This window comes from Lissotriton vulgaris, chromosome 3_1 (genome assembly GCF_964263255.1).
Source record: "Lissotriton vulgaris chromosome 3_1, aLisVul1.2, whole genome shotgun sequence".
Taxonomy (NCBI): Eukaryota; Metazoa; Chordata; class Amphibia; order Caudata; family Salamandridae; genus Lissotriton; species Lissotriton vulgaris.
Genome location: NC_141689.1, coordinates 47,452,183 through 47,469,814, shown reverse-complemented (window position 1 = coordinate 47,469,814; position 17,632 = coordinate 47,452,183). Strand labels below are relative to the sequence as shown.

General features: G+C 45.6%; 1 protein-coding gene across 1 annotated transcript in view; it reads left to right on the top strand.

The window, feature by feature from the left end:
- LOC147725915 (uncharacterized) overlaps window positions 1-17,632 on the top strand; it is a 276,388-nt gene that overhangs the window by 217,678 nt on the left and 41,078 nt on the right. Inside the window, exons 5-6 of the mRNA XM_086962832.1 lie at window positions 10,200-10,748; window positions 15,639-15,674. Coding sequence (XP_086818958.1) covers window positions 10,200-10,748; window positions 15,639-15,674 — 585 coding nt within the window. The remainder of the gene's footprint in view (window positions 1-10,199; window positions 10,749-15,638; window positions 15,675-17,632) is intronic.

The window sequence follows — 17,632 nt, the reverse complement described above, 5'->3', positions numbered from 1 at the left end:
TCTGTTGTTATACGGTTGATAAATCTCCTCATATAATATAACCCGAGTAGGTTAATTCATGCTTGTAATCCCGAAATGAAGAAAGAGATTTTGCATAATCACGCAGTCATCATGATATAAACAATACGTAACATTAGTGCAAAATACTGTGCAAAATATGTGCTGAATATAAAAGAGTCAATTCTCTTATATTAAAAACTGTTTAAAACCAGATAAAGTAGTATAAAAAAAGGAACAACTGTACTGTGCGAGGAGATTCCCACAAATTTAAGATGATTATACAGTAATGGGGAAATGACTCATGGAGCGTACAGGACAGAATAGGGAGATATCAGTGGGACAATAAACGGTGACTATAAACAGGTATAAAAATCCTCCTTGATGTTAAGGCAAGAGGGAGTTTTGCTGTTGAGTTCCACAATGTATCTTGTCTCAAGGGCTCGTAAAATAGTCTTGTGGTTTCCACCCCTCATCAATGGTGGAACCGCAACAATAACAAAGTACTTCAACAGTTGACTTTGATTTTCATGAAGATCTTTAAAATGGCGTGCAACTGGGTAAGCAGTGTCCCCGGTGTTGATGGCCCTTATGTGCTGGAGTATCCGTTTGTGAACCCGCAGCTTGGTACTCCCCACATACCGCAGGTGACACGGACACTCCAGCACATACACCGCAAACTCAGTTTTGCACGTCAACTGTGGATAACACGGGGGATATCTGAGAAAGGTGCAGTATATTGAGTTTTATTCACCCCGTGTTTGCAGTCCTTACAGACAGCTCATTTTCTGAAGCCCTTACTAGCCTGGAGCCATGAGCTGTGGTTAACACTTCAGGGCTAGACTTCACCAAAGCATCGCTTATAGAGCGCACTTTCCTGAACGAAATTCAGGTTTGGCTGACATGAAATTGCCAATCACTGTATCATTTGATATCAGATTCCAGTTTTTGGTAACAATTTTATGGAGAGCTTGATGTTGCCGGTTGTACATAAATACCAGTCTTACTGGTGGGTTAGAATTGGCTGGTTCTGCTATCTTAGTTTTGTTGTGTAGCAGAACTTATTTCCTCAAAATGGAGTTAACCTTCCGTATCGCTGCATCTACTCCTAGCCAAAAATTGTGCCTTGCTCTCCTCCTGAGCCATCCTGCATTGGCCCTCTGTGCTGCAAATTCGTCTGATTCACAGCATTTGCCCGTAGGGAATACTGCGAATCATTTGCGCCGGGTGATGACTCTTGGCGTGCAAAACAGTGTTGCCAGCTGTGGGCTTCCTGTATAAAACAGTTTCCAGTTTATTGTTTTGAACCACTACCTCCACATACAGAAAGAAGATTCTCTCCTGACTGATAGTGGAGATTAAATTAGGATTGAAAGCATTCTGGTTTAACCGATCAATGAAATCACTCGCCTGTTGTTTGGTACCCTGCCATATTAAAAAAATATCATCAATATAGCGGTACGAATGTACCACATGTTCAACAACCACATCATTGAATGCGCCATGTAGGACCTGCTCCTCCCAGTAGCCCATGTGCAGACAGGCATAACTGGGAGAAAAGCAGGCCCCCATGGGTACACCCCTGACTTGTTGTAAATATTGATTGTTAAACAAGAAAAAATTGTTGTGGAGACAAATAGAGATCATGCTGATTAACATCTTGTTATGTTCATTCAAATGGATCGATCTATTACCCAGAAAGAATTTTACAGCTCTCAAACTGTCCATGTGTGAAATACTTGTGTAGAGAGCTGAAACATCTAATGTGATTAACCAACATTCAGAGTCCCAATGTACATTTTCCAATTGTCTAAGGAAATCCCCAGAGTCTTGTGCATACGATGGCAAGGTTTTCACAAAATCCTGGAGGAAAAAGTCAAGGTACATGGTCACATTTTCAACAACCTATTCCTGGCTGAAATAATGGGCCTGCCTGAGGGATTTGTAAGATTCTTGTGAACCCTAGGGATCAAGTAAAAAAACAGGCATCACCGGGTGGTCTTTCTTAAGAAACTTGATCTCGTCCAGGCTTAAGAGGCCAGCACTTCTCCAACCTGTCAGAAGTGTGTAATATTCTGCTTGAACTTGTCTGACAGTAGATATGTCACACCATTTGAAACATAGAGTATCATTTAGTTGGAGGTAAGCCTCCTCCAAATAGAGGGAACGGGGCCCACAAGACTACATTTCCGCCTTTATGGGCCTGGCGAATAATGATGGTATTGTCAGCTTGCAATTTCTTTACCAACCTATTGTAGTTGTGTTTGTGAGCCCCATATTGGAGTTTTTTCTTCAAAGTTGCAACATAAAGTTTCTTGATCCCTGCTGTTATTAAATCATGAAAAATATCAATGTGGTTGTACAACATTAGAGGGGTAAAAGTCGATTTAGGTTTAAAATCTGTATGACCAGCTGCATCTAACAACAAACATTGCTCCGGAGTTCCTATGACCAGAGCTTCATTGCGTAATGATAACAAATCCTGAAGTAAACCAGACTCTTTGGCAACCAGTCCTGGTGATAGAGATATTTAAGTAACCACGTGTGTTTTGGGTTGATATTTGCTGCTCAAGAAATGTTTTTTCAACTTCAATTTGCGCGTGTATTTAAATACATCAATTCTTGTCTTAGCATAATCGAAGTTACTCGCCGGACTGTATGTTAATCCAAGTGACAAAATATTAACATCATCATCAGTGATGGCAATGGCAGTCAAGTTCATCACAGAAGGATTTCCAATGGTTACATACATTGCTACTATCTTGGGTTGTAGTTAGTTGTGTCGGTACCACCTCTTCTTGGGGTATATATATATATATATATACATACATATATATATACATATATATATATACATATATATATATATATATATATATATATATATATATATATATATATATATATATATATATATATATATATATATATATATATATATATATATATATATATATATATATATATATATATATATATATATATATATATATATATATATCCCTTTCCGGAATGTGAAAGCATGTCCTTTACCCTGGATTTCTCTCCCAATTTAAGTTTCTCCGGAACTCTTATATACCGCCCACCAGGCACTCCCAAACAGTTCTATGAAACTTTGCCACCGCTAGTCGCCGATTTGGCCCTATCGCCTTCCAACTTTACGTTATTGGGTGATCTCAATATACACTTTGACGACCCCAGTAATTCCATCGCCAACAAACTAAGCAGGGACCTATCTGCTTTGCAGTTGCTCCAGCTGGCCTCATCTCCTACGCATACGAAAGGCCACTTGCTGGATCCAGTCTTCAGCAACTGTACACATTTGAAGGCTTGTCCCCCTATAGTACTTCCTTGGACAGACCATGCCTTAGTCCCGTTGCTCTGGACAACAGAGAAATCTATACCCCCTACACCCACTGTCCAAGAAACTCGAAATTGGTCTAAAATACCGCTGGCCCAGTGGACCCAGGAATTACAAAAATCTATTCCCTTAATCAGTCAGACTCCCTCACAGGCCAATGAAACATTCATTCAATGAATGGATTCAGAGTTCCCTAAACGCCACGCTCCCCCTGAAGAAAACAGTTTTCAAAAGATCCAGAACCTCAGCTCCCTGGTACTCCACTGAACTAAGGGAGAAAAAGCGTTTTTGTAAGAGACTGGAACGCAAATGGCGACTAGGTTATGCGGAAACAGATAAAACTATCTACAGAGACGCCATCAGGTCATACAAAAAAGACATAAAAAGTGCGCAATCCTCATACTACTCCAACCAGATCGCAGAGGCCAGCTCCAGCTCAAAAGAGATATACAAAATAGTAAAAAGCCTCATCACCCTCACCACACCCCCGTCTATAACGGAGAATCCGCAGCTCCGCTGTGAAGACCTGGCTAATTTCTTTTCTCAGAAAATCAACCTTATCTACTCATCCTTCCCATCTACAGAACAGACTGTTCTGATTAAAGCAGCCCCTTGTCCCCCTCAAATCCACTCACCCAATCACCCTCCGGTGTTGGCGGAATTCCCCCAGTTGCAGGCAGATCACCTCACTTCCCTCATGCACCAAGTGAAGTCAGGCTCCCCTAGAGACCCAGCACCCCCATATGTTCTAGTCTCGGCTATCCAAACCATCCTTCCCACACTGCTTGAAGTACTCAACACCTCGATCGCTACCAGCACAGTACCAGCAGCGTGGAAGCAGGCTATGGTGAGGGCCCTGGTTAAACAACCAAACCTTGGCACCAAGAACCTCAACAATTTCCGCCCGATCTCCTTGCTGCCTTGGGCAGCCAAAATCCTGGAGAAACATATAAACAGCATAGTAACAACTTTTCTCGAACAATACCAACTGCTCGATCCATCCCAGACTGGCTTCCGCCCCAAGCATGGGACCGAGACGGCACTGCTGGCAGTCACAGAGGAGTCCAGGAGAATCTTAGATCGGGGAGGATCGGTGGCAATCATCCTCCTCGATCTGAGCGCCGCATTTGATACCGTTAACCACGGTATCCTCCTGCAGCATCTCCTGGACACCGGAATATCTGACAGAGCTCTGGAGTGGCTCAAGTCCTACCTGAGTGAAAGATCCTTCCAGGTGTATGAGGGCAATGTCACTTCCTCCAGCAAGCCTCTGGGGTGTGGAGTCCCGCAGGGATCTTAATTAAGCCCGACGTTATTTAACGTCTACATGAGGCCACTGGCTGAGATCGTCCGTCCGTTTGGTATTTAGATCGTTACCTACGCGGACGATACCCAGCTGGTGGTCTCCTTGGCACAGGCGGGCGGTCCGTCGGCAAATGCAGATCTCGCAGGTTGCCTGGAGACGGTCAAAAGCTGGATGACCAAGTCTTGTCTCAAACTTAATGGAGACAAGACAGAGCTCATGCTCCTGGGTCACACTTTACCATTGACCATAGACACTCTCTGGCCCACCAGCTTAGGTCCGGCCCCAGCACCCAAAGATGCCATTAAGAGTCCTTGGTGTCTGGCTCGACAGGTCCCTGTCCTTTGACCAACAGGCTACAAAACTTTCTGCTACTTGCTTCGGTATCCTGAGAGTCATCAGGAAGATCTTGCCTCTACTCCCCTTTGAAGCAAGAAAAACCGTAGTCCTGGGTCTGATCCAATCACGGCTGGACTATGGAAATGCATTGTATCTCGGAGCTCCTGACTTCACCTTACGCAAACTACAATTAATACAGAACTGCGCAGCCAGAACACTTTTACAAATCCCCCGCAGATCCTCAGTAAAACCCGGACTGAGGAAACTGCACTGGCTCCCCGTAAAGGAAAGAGTAGACTTCAAATCACTCTGCATCGCACACCAGACTTTCTGGTCTCGAGGCCCGGCTATCAATCTCCCTCTCATCACACCCTATCTAACCACTAGACAGCTGCGTTCCACCTCTGCAAATCTAGCCATTGTACCGCAAATAAAGAAATCAAGGTCCGGAGGCCGTGCATTCTCCTATAATGTGGCTAAAAAGTGGAACGCCTTGCCCCAGCATCTCAGATCAAACCCCGACATTCTCTCCTTCCGCAAACAGCTGAAAACGCTCCTGTTCACCACACAACTATGGTACTGAATATGCCTTCCTCCTAACTCAAACCTCAGCGATATGCTTAGCGCTTGGACGCCTCAGGGCAGCTACCCGCGCTTTAGAAATCCGAATTCATTCATTCATTCATATATATATATATATATATATATATATATATATATATATATATATATATATATATATATATATATATATATATATATATATATATATATATATATATATATATATATATATATATATATATATATATATATATATATAAACACCAAGTTTGCCTGCAAAGGAAGGAGCCCACAAGCAAGGTGAAATCCCGGCTTTTTATTCCTGTTGGGAGCAACAGTGAAATGGATGCAAATTTCCAGCAGCAGCATCAAAGTCCAGCCTGACGCGTTTCGTAGCCTTACTTCATCAGAGGCTTGGGCTTGTACTCGGAGGCAAGCGTTTTTTATCAGGCAGCAACATACTTCCCACCTCAGTGGGCGTTGCCAAACAGATGGCCTTTTGGTCCTGGTAGTCACCTGTCTTACTCGAGTGAGTAGCCTGCCCCCAAGCACCTAAATAATGTCACATTAAAACCCGAGTGGGGTGTGCTGTTATGCTTCTCAAATCAAAGCTGTCCATAATCTGCCAACAAGTGCCCCTTTGCTTCCATAGCGGTGGCGTTTTTAGGGGTCTCCATGGGGGGCCAGCAAGCCCCAGGGCCTCCTTCCGCGGCTCAGGCTCACCGCTCAAACATAAACACCAAGTTTGCCTGCAAAGGAAGGAGCCCACAAGCAAGGTGAAATCACGGCTTTTTATTCCTGTTGGGAGCAACAGTGAAATGGATGCAAATTTCCAGCAGCAGCATCAAAGTCCAGCCTGGCGCGTTTCGTAGCCTTACTTCATCAGAGGCTTGGGCTTGTACTCGGAGGCAAGCGTTTTTTATCAGGCAGCAACATACTTCTCGCCTCAGTGGGCGTTGCCAAACAGATGGCCTTTTGGTCTTGGTAGTCACCTGTCTTACTCGAGTGAGTAGCCTGCCCCCAAGCACCTAAATAATGTCACATGTTTGAGCGGTGAGCCTGAGCCGCGGAAGGAGGCCCTGGGGCTTGCTGGCCCCCCATGGAGACGCCTAAAAACGCCACCGGTATGGAAGCAAAGGGGCACTTGTTGGCAGATTATGGACAGCTTTGATTTGAGAAGCATAACAGCACACCCGACTCGGGTTTTAATGTGACAATATTTAGGTGCTTGGGGGCAGGCTACTCACTCGAGTAAGACAGGTGACTACCAGGACCAAAAGGCCATCTGTTTGGCAACGCCCACTGAGGCGGGAAGTATGTTGCTGCCTGATGAAAAACGCTTGCCTCCGAGTACAAGCCCAAGCCTCTGATGAAGTAAGGCTACGAAACGCGTCAGGCTGGACTTTGATGCTGCTGCTGGAAATTTGCATCCATTTCACTGTTGCTCCCAACAGGAATAAAAAGCAGTGATTTCACCTTGCTTGTGGGCTCCTTCCTTTGCAGGCAAACTTCGTGTTTATATATATATATATATATTTTTTTTTTATTAATGATATTCCCACCATTAAAATTCTGTTCCTTCATATACTTGTCATGACAATATTTTTGACATGATATTGTTGCAACACACAGGCGTACACGAGCCAACACTGAATGCTCTTTTAGTATCATCAAATCACACTTCTGATGTTTTGGCCGAGGGGAGAAGAGAGTTCTTGGGCTCCACTGAAAATTGTGTGCCAAATGATAGTAGCCTGTTGTATGTGAGTAGTGCGGCTTGCTTGTAAACATATACCTACACTAGATCACCACCTGGCTCCTAGGGTGGTGCACATTACAAAGGCCAGGGTAGACATTGGCTTGATCGACTAGTTACCTCTTTATTTGAGACACTACTGGAGTAGTTATAACTGAAATCGTTGTGACAAAAGGGTGTTGTTTTCCTACCTGGCCTAACGGGGTTTACAGGAGCAGAGATACCATATATGAGGTCCATTCAACTTGTGGAAAGGCCACACTCTTTGAGAAGGCTGAGTTGAAGATGGAATCCAGGTCCAACAGCAGGAATACCTTTGGCCACCTGTATTTTCATGAAGTACTACTTTACCCACCTACTCTCACCCTGATATTTATTTAGAATGTCCCCTGCGGTGTGCGCCTTGTCCCCAATGTATTGTATTGTAGCATACTTGTATAGCGCAACCTGTCACCACCAAGGGCATCCTGGCGCTTTTGACCCATGATCCAGCGAAAAACAGTAGCTCAACCTATCCTGGGAAAAAGGTGAGTTTTCAAAGCCTTTCTAAAGGCTAAAAGATCTTCAAGGCTTCTCAAGGATAATGGCAGAGAGTTCCAGAGTTTGGCCGCCGCTACTCTGAATGAGCGTCCGCATACATTGTCAGATTCTGTCAATGTATTGACAGAATCTGTAATCTCCTGTCATATTGCCATTTTCTCTCTCCCGCTGAGATGGCATGGACACAACCTATGTAGGCTACCTTCAGGAGGCTACTCAAGACTTGGCTATTTGAGCAGTAGCAGCACCCTTACCCCCAGCACCTTGAGACCCTCACAGGTGAGTAGTGCACTTTACAGATGTTATGATTGATTGATTGATAGTTATGTGTAGTGATATACAAAAAGGTGTCTATAAAGTCTATCTTAATTTAAAAAGGAGTTTGCAACGGGTTCAGTGCACATTTAAAACTTGTCACACAATCATATATTTGGACCACAATATACAAAAATGCTATTTAGACATATATATATAGAAAAAATATGTTATCTTTTTATTATTTTACTTCATTTGTTATTTTATCAAAGATATAGTTGATCAAAAGCCAGCAAAAAATTACATACATAAATAGTCATCATAAGAACACATACATTTGATAAAGATAATTTATTGATGCATATGATTCATTAAAAAAATTTCAACCACCAGAGAAAATTCAATAATACATATGAATCATAATGAACATTTTTCAAACACCAGATGATATATAGTATGTCCCCACCCTAAAAAGGAAAAAAGGGTTGGGAGACAAAAACCTGGAACAAAATACCCCTAAAGAATTAAGTTGACCCGTGACAAATGTAGCTCAACATCTGTGTATAATCTTGAAAGCACTGGTTGCAGTTGTAAACTACTAGGTAGTTTACAACTGCAACCAGTGCTTTCAAGATTATACACAGATGTTGAGCTACATTTGTGACGGGTCAACTTAATTCTTTAGGGGTATTTTGTTCCAGGTTTTTGTCTATTGTGGTCCAAATATATGAGGGCGTGACATGTGTTAAATGTGCACTGAACCCGGTGCAAACTCCTTTTTCAATTAAGTTAATTCCCTGTTAGAGTTTCATCCAATTATACAGGGGCCCCTGTTATTTTCCAAATAAAAAATCTATAAAGTCTATCTCCACTTCCACTTGAGGGTATTTGGTTGCATTTTTCTGGAGACAAAAGGATTTGTGGCATCCAGAAATCCAAGCATTGTAAAAGGAAGAGAAGAGAGCCTAGAGTGTAAGCTGGATTTATGTGTGGTTAGAGTTGTGCATGATTAGTCTTTACCTATTCTGTGCACTACAGATGTCACTGCAGATGTCCTGTTTTGTGACTGAGCTCTCAGCCTCAGTGGAAGACATCACCGCCACACAGGTGAATATCTCCCCAGAATTCATTTGGCCGGAGATCTATGCCTAATGATTGGTCGGCATCTCTGCATGCAAAGATCTTGATGCTGATACTTACCTCAGTAAACCAGGCCCATTGTGTTTAAAGCATACCAGTACATTTTATTGCTATTCATTTATTCTTACATTCAAAACTTTTGCCACAAAAATAAAACATCTAAAGACTAATGTCAGTAGTTGTGAAATAGAAAATCCCTGAAATGACCCTCTCTATCACTCACGCTCTTTCTCTTCTGCCATTTCTCTCTATCTCTCAATCTGTTTCTCTATTTCTTTTCCATAATTTTTTGGATGCTGCCTCCCTCTACACATCTTTTGCCCTCTTTTACACATACTTCCTCTTTCTACATGTTGTCCTCCATTTTTTGTGTTCCTTTTTCCTTTCTCACTCATACTATCTCTCATCCTCCCTTCTACCTTCTTTATTTCATTTTCCTTCAGTCACCATGAAAACTCTGAACTTTGTTAATTTTACTACTGAGTAAAAGACAACCCCAAATCCCACTTGAATCCCTTACGAATGGCATTGACATCGACCTCTTAAAGTTTTAAAAAGAATTAGATGAAATCTCCCTGGCACTGCTATGTGAATTTAAGTGGTCTATGTAGTATGAATTTGGCTGGTACATACATTTGGCTGCTATTAATCCCACTGAAGATCTAAAGATCATTCTATATTATATCTATGAAGTATCCAAATATTGTATTGTTAAAAGCGCCACTTTTAACATGGAAAAAGTGATGCAAGAGTGGCGCAAGGGGCTTGTAAATAAGCCCCTGAGTACTTTACAATTACAGAGATTAGGCTCAATATATACAGCGAAAAATTAACCAATGAAATCAACAGTGCGATACACCCATTTGAAGTGAAATGTTACTATAGAAAGGCACTTAGAAGATTATGATGTATATTTAAAATTATGTTGTTTTGCGTAATTGTAGATTCCCAGTATTCCCTGCAGCTAAAGGAGACACAGCAGAACCTGCAACGGCTCGGACAGCATCACAAGACCCTGAATGACAGCATGTATCAGCGCATTGGGAAAAGTGACAGAGCCTTGATGGACACAGAAGACAGACTCTCAGAGATCCAGAGGCAATGTAATCAAGACAGGGAATCCTGGAAACAAACTAAGAAACAGTTGCAAATCACTGAGAATAAACTAGGAGAATCCGAAGAGTCCCTACGTACCACCAAGCAGGACCTCAGCAACACTGAAAACAGTCTGAGGAAGAGAGAAGGCGAGCTCACCCAAAGTCAAAATGCTTTCAACCGAGAGCGCGATGCTTGGAATGATCTCAACAATAAGTGCAGAAGAACAGATGCAGACTTGAACACATGCACATCTGATTTGGCACGAGCGAAGTCACGTACTGCAACCTCAGACACCAATTTAAATAGAGCGAAAGAGTCATTAAAGAGCAAAGAGACAGCATTGAGACAAGCGGAAGAGCAACTGAATGCGAAGGAAAAACTCATCTCTACTCTGTGTAAGTCCCTGGGGAAGAGACAGACTGGGCAATTTTAACCCATTAAAGCACATGGGGACACAGATTTGTATACACTGATGGGAAAAACACTTAGGGCAAGATGTACGACCATTGTTGCATGCGCAAACAGGTTTGCGAACACGTTTGGGCATGCAAAAACAGCATGGGGAATGTACAAACCCTCTTTTGACTGTCGCAATTTTTTGCGACTCGCAAAATAGGGTTTTGTGACTCCCATTAGGTAGGGGCGTTCCCTTCCTAATAGCGAGCGCAACACTTTGTAAGAATGTTTTGTGTCCGCAATTTAGGGCACAAAACACTTGCAAATTACCACCCTCTTCAAGAGGGTGGAGCGACCCTTGACCCCACCAGGTAGGTTGCTTCCCCTCCGCCCAGCACCACCTGTGTCTCCCTGCCCCAGCTGCCACTGCTGAGGAAGTTTGAGGCCCTCCACCACCCGTAGGCTACCGCCTGCGCCTCATCCCTGGTGGCCAGTGGTATGCCGTAGGTAGGTTTGTTCATCCTCCGCTTTATTGCTTTTATTTTATTGCCTGTATTTTCATTGTTGTGTCTGTGACTGCTGTTGTCTGTCTTCCCCCCGCTGCCTGTACGTGGTCTGTGCCCCTTTTTCTTCCCTCTGTTCCCCTCGCTTTCCCCGTGTTCTCTCTGCCCGGTCTTTCCTTCTGTACCCCTCGCTGCCCCAATGTCTCTGCCCCGTTTTCCCTTCTGTTCCCCTCGGTGCCCCCGTGCTTCTCTGCCCGTTCTGCCTTCTGTTCTTAGCTGTCCCTGTATCTCTGTATTTTGCCTCTGTGCCACTCGTTTTTCTGGTATTTCTGTGCCCTTTTGCCTTTTGTGCCACTCGTTTTCCCCTCGTTTTTGTGCCCCTATTTCCTTCTGTTCCACTCGTTTTTTGTGCCCATCTGCCTTCTGTGCCACTCATTTTTTCCCTTGTTTTTGTGCCCCTTTTGCCATCTGTTCCACTGGTTTTTTGTGCCCTTCTGCCTTATGGTCCACTCGTTCTTTGTGCCCTTCTGCCCTCTGTGCCACTCGTTTTCCCCTTGTTTTTGTGCCCCTTTTGCCTTCTGTTCCACTCATTTTTTGGTGCCCTTCTGCCCTCTGTTCCACTTGTTTTTTGTGCACTTCTGCCCTCTGTGCCGCTCATTTTTCCCTTGTTTCTGTCCCCCTTTTGCCTTCTGTTCCACTCGTTTTTTGTGCCCTTTTGCCTTCTGTGCCACTCGTTTTTCCCTCGATTTTGTGCACCTTTTTCCTTCTGTTACCTTTGTTTTCCCTCACCGCCCTCACCTCTGCGTTCCCTGCGGCCCAGCCCCCCTGACGGCCCACTGCCCATTCGCTGGCCTCGCCTCCTTTCTCCCAGCTGCTCCTTCCTCCCACCTCCCCATATATGCCGGCTGCTGCGCCGCCTCGCCAAAGGCACGCCAATGACGAGCCTAAGGCAAGCCTGTCTGCACCCGTCCGCGCCTGGACGGGGTCCAGCACCAGAACCCCTGGCACCCACACCAGCCACAACGACCACCGCCACTACAATGCCAGCACTCTGCACGCTCTCATCTCTGGACGGAGCCACACCTGCTTCAAGGCCGCCCCGAAATGCACACACGGCCTCAACTGCCTTCACCTGCCGGAACTGCAGCTACACCAGCCTCAGAGCCGACAAACCACCAACCACCTCCAATGCATACTACTGAACACCTGCATCGGACGCAAGCATGCCGTCGAGCTCTGAGACCTGCTCAACACAACATCCACGGACATTGCCTTCCTGACAGAGACCTAGTTCAATGAATCCTCCGCAACAGACATTGCCATAGCCATCCCAGACGGCTACAAGATCACCCGCAGAGACCGCACCAACAGAGTCGGAGGAGGAATCGTCATCGTTCCACAAGAATAGCATCAGGGTCTCGACTAGCACCGACGACCCGCTCTGCACCGCCGAACAAATGCATTTCCAGAATCACACAGAGGCACCCTCGTCTACTAACCCCCCAGACCCTACCCCCAGTTTAGCGACTCCATCGCCAACTTGATCATCACGCACACCCTGACCTGACCACGACTACATCCTCCTTGGAGACCTGAACTTTCACCTTGAGAACAACAACGACAACAACTCCACAACCCTGATCGATAACCTCACCAACCTCGGACTGAAGCAACTCCTCATAATGCCCAGCCACTCTGCCGGCCACATGCTTGACCCCATCTTCCCCTCAAGCCTGCACGTCTCCATCAGCCACACCAACGAACTCCTCTGGACTGACCACTGCTGCATCCACTTGGCCTTCCAGAAGCCCACCACACACCACCGCACCCACAGATCCCCCGCTGCTGCTGGAGCAAAGTCACCGAAGACCAACTCCACGCAAACCTCACTCTCAGCCCACCCACCGAACCCTCCAACACCGACAACGCTGCCCATAGCCTCAGACGTTGGATCGCGGATTGCGCCAACACCCTCGCCCCGCTGAAGAAACCCACCCACAGAGACACCAGCAAGAGGGCCAGCTGGTTCACCCCAGAACTCCTAGCCTCCAAGCAAGCCTGCTGAAAATTAGAGAAGAAATGGCACAGTGAACAAACTCCAGACAGCCAAACGGCGCACAAGGATGCCATCCGCAACCACCACCACCTTATCAGGGTGTCCAAGAGGACCTTCTTCAAAGACCGCCTCGACAACAATGCACACACTAGCAAGGAGCTCTTCAACATCGTGAAGGAACTCTCCAACCCCAGCTCCAACACCAACAACATCCCACCGTCGCAAGCCCTGTGCGACTCCGTCGCCACCTTCTTCCACCGCAAGATTGCAGACATCCACGACAGCTTCAACACCCACACAGCCCCAACAGACAGCAACACAACAGATCCTCTGCACACCATCGACCACAACCCCCTGCTTGACTGGCCCAGCGTGAACATTGATAACACCATCAGGACCATGCGCACAATCCACTCCGGCTCTCCGGCAGACCTATTCCTGCACCACGTCTTCAACAGAGCAAGCAACTCCATCGCACCCCACCTGCGCAAAGTCATCAATCTCTTCCTCGAGGCCGCGACCTTCCCAGAGATCTGGAAACATGCCAAGATCAACACTCTACTCAAAAAACCTAAGGCAGACCCAAGAGACCTCAAGAACTTCCAGCCCATCTCTCTGCTTCCCTTCCTGGCCAAGGTCATCAAGAAAACCGTCAACAGACAGCTAACCCTATACCTCAAAGAAAACAGAATCCTGGACCCTTCCCAGTCAGGGTTCCGCAGCAACAACAGCACCAAGACTGCCCTCATCGCTGCCACTGATTACTTCAGGACCCTGCTGGACAACGGCGAGACCGCAGCACTCATCCTCCTAGACCTCTCTGCCGCCTTCGACACTGTCTGCCACCACACACTACGCGCACGCCTCCACACAGCAGGGATCCGAGACCAGGCTCTGGAATGGACCAGCTCATTCGTCACCGGCAGAACCCAGAGCATCTGCCTCCCGCATTTCGTTCCAAAGCCTCCGAGATCATCTGCGGCGTACCCCAGGGATCCTCCCTCAGCCCGACGCTGTTTAACATTTACATGGCCCACTCGCACAGGTAGCCCGACAGCACGACCTTAACATAATCTCCTACGCCAACAACACTCAGCTGATCCTCTCCCTCATCAAGGACCCCATCACCGCCAAAGTCAACCTCCGCGAAGGAATGAAGGCCGTCGCTGACTGGATGAAGACCAGCCGTCTGAAGCTGAACTCGGACAAGACAAAGGTCCTCATCCTCGACTCCAACCCTTCAGCCTGGGGTGACTCCTGGTGGCCGACGGCACTGGGGGCAGCCCCAACACGCACCGACCATGCACGCAACCTGGGAATCATCCTCGACTCAGCCCTCTCAATGACCAAGCAAGTCAACGCCGTCTCCTCCTCCTGCTTCAACACCCTCTGCATGCTCCACAAGATCTACAGATGGATCCCGACAGATATAAGAAAGACAGTCACCCAGGCCCTCGTCAGCAGCAGACTCGACTACTGAAACGCCCTGTATGCGGAAGCCCCGACCAAGCTCATCAGTGACAATAGCGCATCAAAAATGCCTCGGCACGACTGATTCTTGACGTACCACACCACGGCCACATCACCCTCCACCTGAGAAACCTGCACTGGCTCTCCATCAACAAGAGGATATCCTTCAAGCTCCTCACCCACGCACACAAGGCACTCCAAAAGAGCCGCCCCAACCTACCTAAACATACGGCTCTCCTTCTACATCCCCAACCGCCAGCTTCGCTCCGCCAACCTCTCACTCGCCACCATCCTGCGCATCCGAAGAACAACCACCGGTGGGAGATCCTTCCCCCACCTCACCGCCAAGACGTGGAACACCCTCCCACTGAGCTTACGACAGAACCAAGACCTGCTGAGCTTCAGGAGGATACTCAAGACCTGGCTGTTAGATCAGTTGCGCCCCCCAGCGCCTTGAGACCCTCGCGGATTTGTAGTGTGCTTTACAAATGATTGATTGATTGATTGATTGTGGATGGTAATGGGGTCGCAAAAGGTAAGGGGTCCCCAGGGGACCCCCTCTCCTTTGCAAACGCAGGTGAAAATATTTTTAAGGCAGGCAGTGGTCCCAGGGACCACTGCCTGACCTTAGAACATGAAACAAAAACGTTTATTTTTTTTTATTTTTTAAATGCAGCCCGTTTTCCGTTACAAACTCGAAGTAACCATTATACTGCAGCCATACCTCATCTCATGATTTGGGCAATGCTTGTTCCTATTGTTCTTTTTTGAACACCTGGTCAGACACTCGAAAATATACCTGTTATGTCACAAATCCACACGTAGAGAGAAGACTCATTCTGTGTTTATCTATTTTGCAGGCTTGAACAAACAGACCAGGATCCAGCATTTTTCAGGTGAGAGTTGATCCCCAGGTAACAATGGGATGGGATGTGGGAGGTGCTGATGGGGTGAAAATGTACGAAAAGGATATGGCTGTGAGGATGTATCTACTGTAATTGACAATAGTTCATTGCAAACTAATCATGCATGCTATTTCTGATGAAAAGTCCTTAAGGTTCGACTCCTAGGATCCACCCCGGATCACTTTCTCTCCAAGTTTGCCCATATCTGTCATTCACCATAATACCACGCATGTAGCCTGGATTATCATTATTCAACCTAAGTAAGGGACAGAAAATTCCAGGGTGTTCAGATAAGGACCCAGATATAACACCAGATTAAATATTTAGGGCCATATTTATCAAAAATTAAGTTTTGCATTCCCTAAATAGCAAATTGTAAGAAATTGATATTTAAGGAATGCAAAATGGAATGTAAGAATATAGCTATTACCTTTTCCTTAAGATTTGCAATTGCAATTAGGTAATCGCTCGCTATTAGGTAATCCTACTTATTTGTTCCTGGGGCCTAAAGGCCAATAGGTGCAAACGGTTTTACATTACCTAATTTGCGATTATCTAATTGGTAATGCAAACCTAAGGATAGCCAGGGTGCCTAAGCACCCCTGAAGAATCACCCAAAAAATCATACAAATGCATAGCGCACACATGCACTTGAGGCATGTGTGCGCTATGTGGTTCTATAAAAAATGTATTTTGGGTGCATTTAAAAAAAATTGCATATGCTTACCATCAGCTTGGGTTGATGGTAATAATATTTCCATTTGAAAAGTGCTGTGTAGATGTGCTAAGGCAATCACAATTTTCGAGTTCCCTGTTTGTAGTTGCAATTTTCGGAAATCGCTATTTTTGCAATTACCTAAAATTGTGACTAGAAAGCCTTTCATAGATCATGGAATGCTACTTTGCATTATCAAATGGCCAAATGTTGCCTGTTTGCAAACGTAAAATGGTTTCATACATGTGGCCCGTAGTTGGGAACAAGTGTTCCTTAATCATTGTGTGAAGGCCACCAAGAACCCTCTCTAGATAGTTTATCAAAGAGGTGTAGTTCAAACTGATAACACCATCAGGACCATGCGCACAATCCACTCCGGCTCTCCGGAGATATGACTAGAACCCTTTCTCTGCTGCCTGTATTCTATATACCAGATTGTTAAAACTATGCAGAAGTGTTCACCCCTGGTAACGTTTAGTATTTATTAACCAACACTCAGCTTCTTAGGTACATAGATCCTAAATCTCAGATTATCCTGCAAGATACCGTCCAAAGATGCCCTTGGTCCTTGCAGGCATTTAAAGAAGCTGATACGTCGTGCCTGAAGCTGATAAGAGTTGAATAGCCAATGAGAGCTGCTACTGCAGGACATGTTTGCCTTATGCAGGGAACACTTCTTCCACAGCCCTTCTGATAATGAGAGCCTTAGCTGTCAACCAGGTATGCAGTGCACATTTTCTCTCATGTCCCTTATGCTCATTTTAGATACTGAGAAACAGGTTCACCCTGTTGTAACAAATACTATTAGTTAATATGGTCTGTTCATCTTATTGTGTGTATTATGCTCTGAAGAGCAAAGTAGGACTACTGTTATCACAATGCCCCCTAATCTCCTTTTAGGGACTGCCATTAACCCGGAGGCAATGGTGTCGCTTCATCTATGTATTGTGTGGAGTTTTGAGGGACTACAATTACCTGTTGTTGACATTCAATGCTGGTGCATTGAACTAAGTTCACTTAGGTCATCCGTGGGTGGGAAAGCAAACTTTGTAGAGCTCCAACAGAGTTGGACCTTGTGCAGAATTTCCTCTGCAAGTAGGAACTCAGAGTGTTGCCCTTTCTGTAGCCTGGACTACATACTAGCTCAAACCTAGCCCATCTCTGTACTGACAATAAGCACAGGCCTGGGCCTTGTGAAACAGAGTCAACACAAAAACAAGGTGAAACAGTGAGC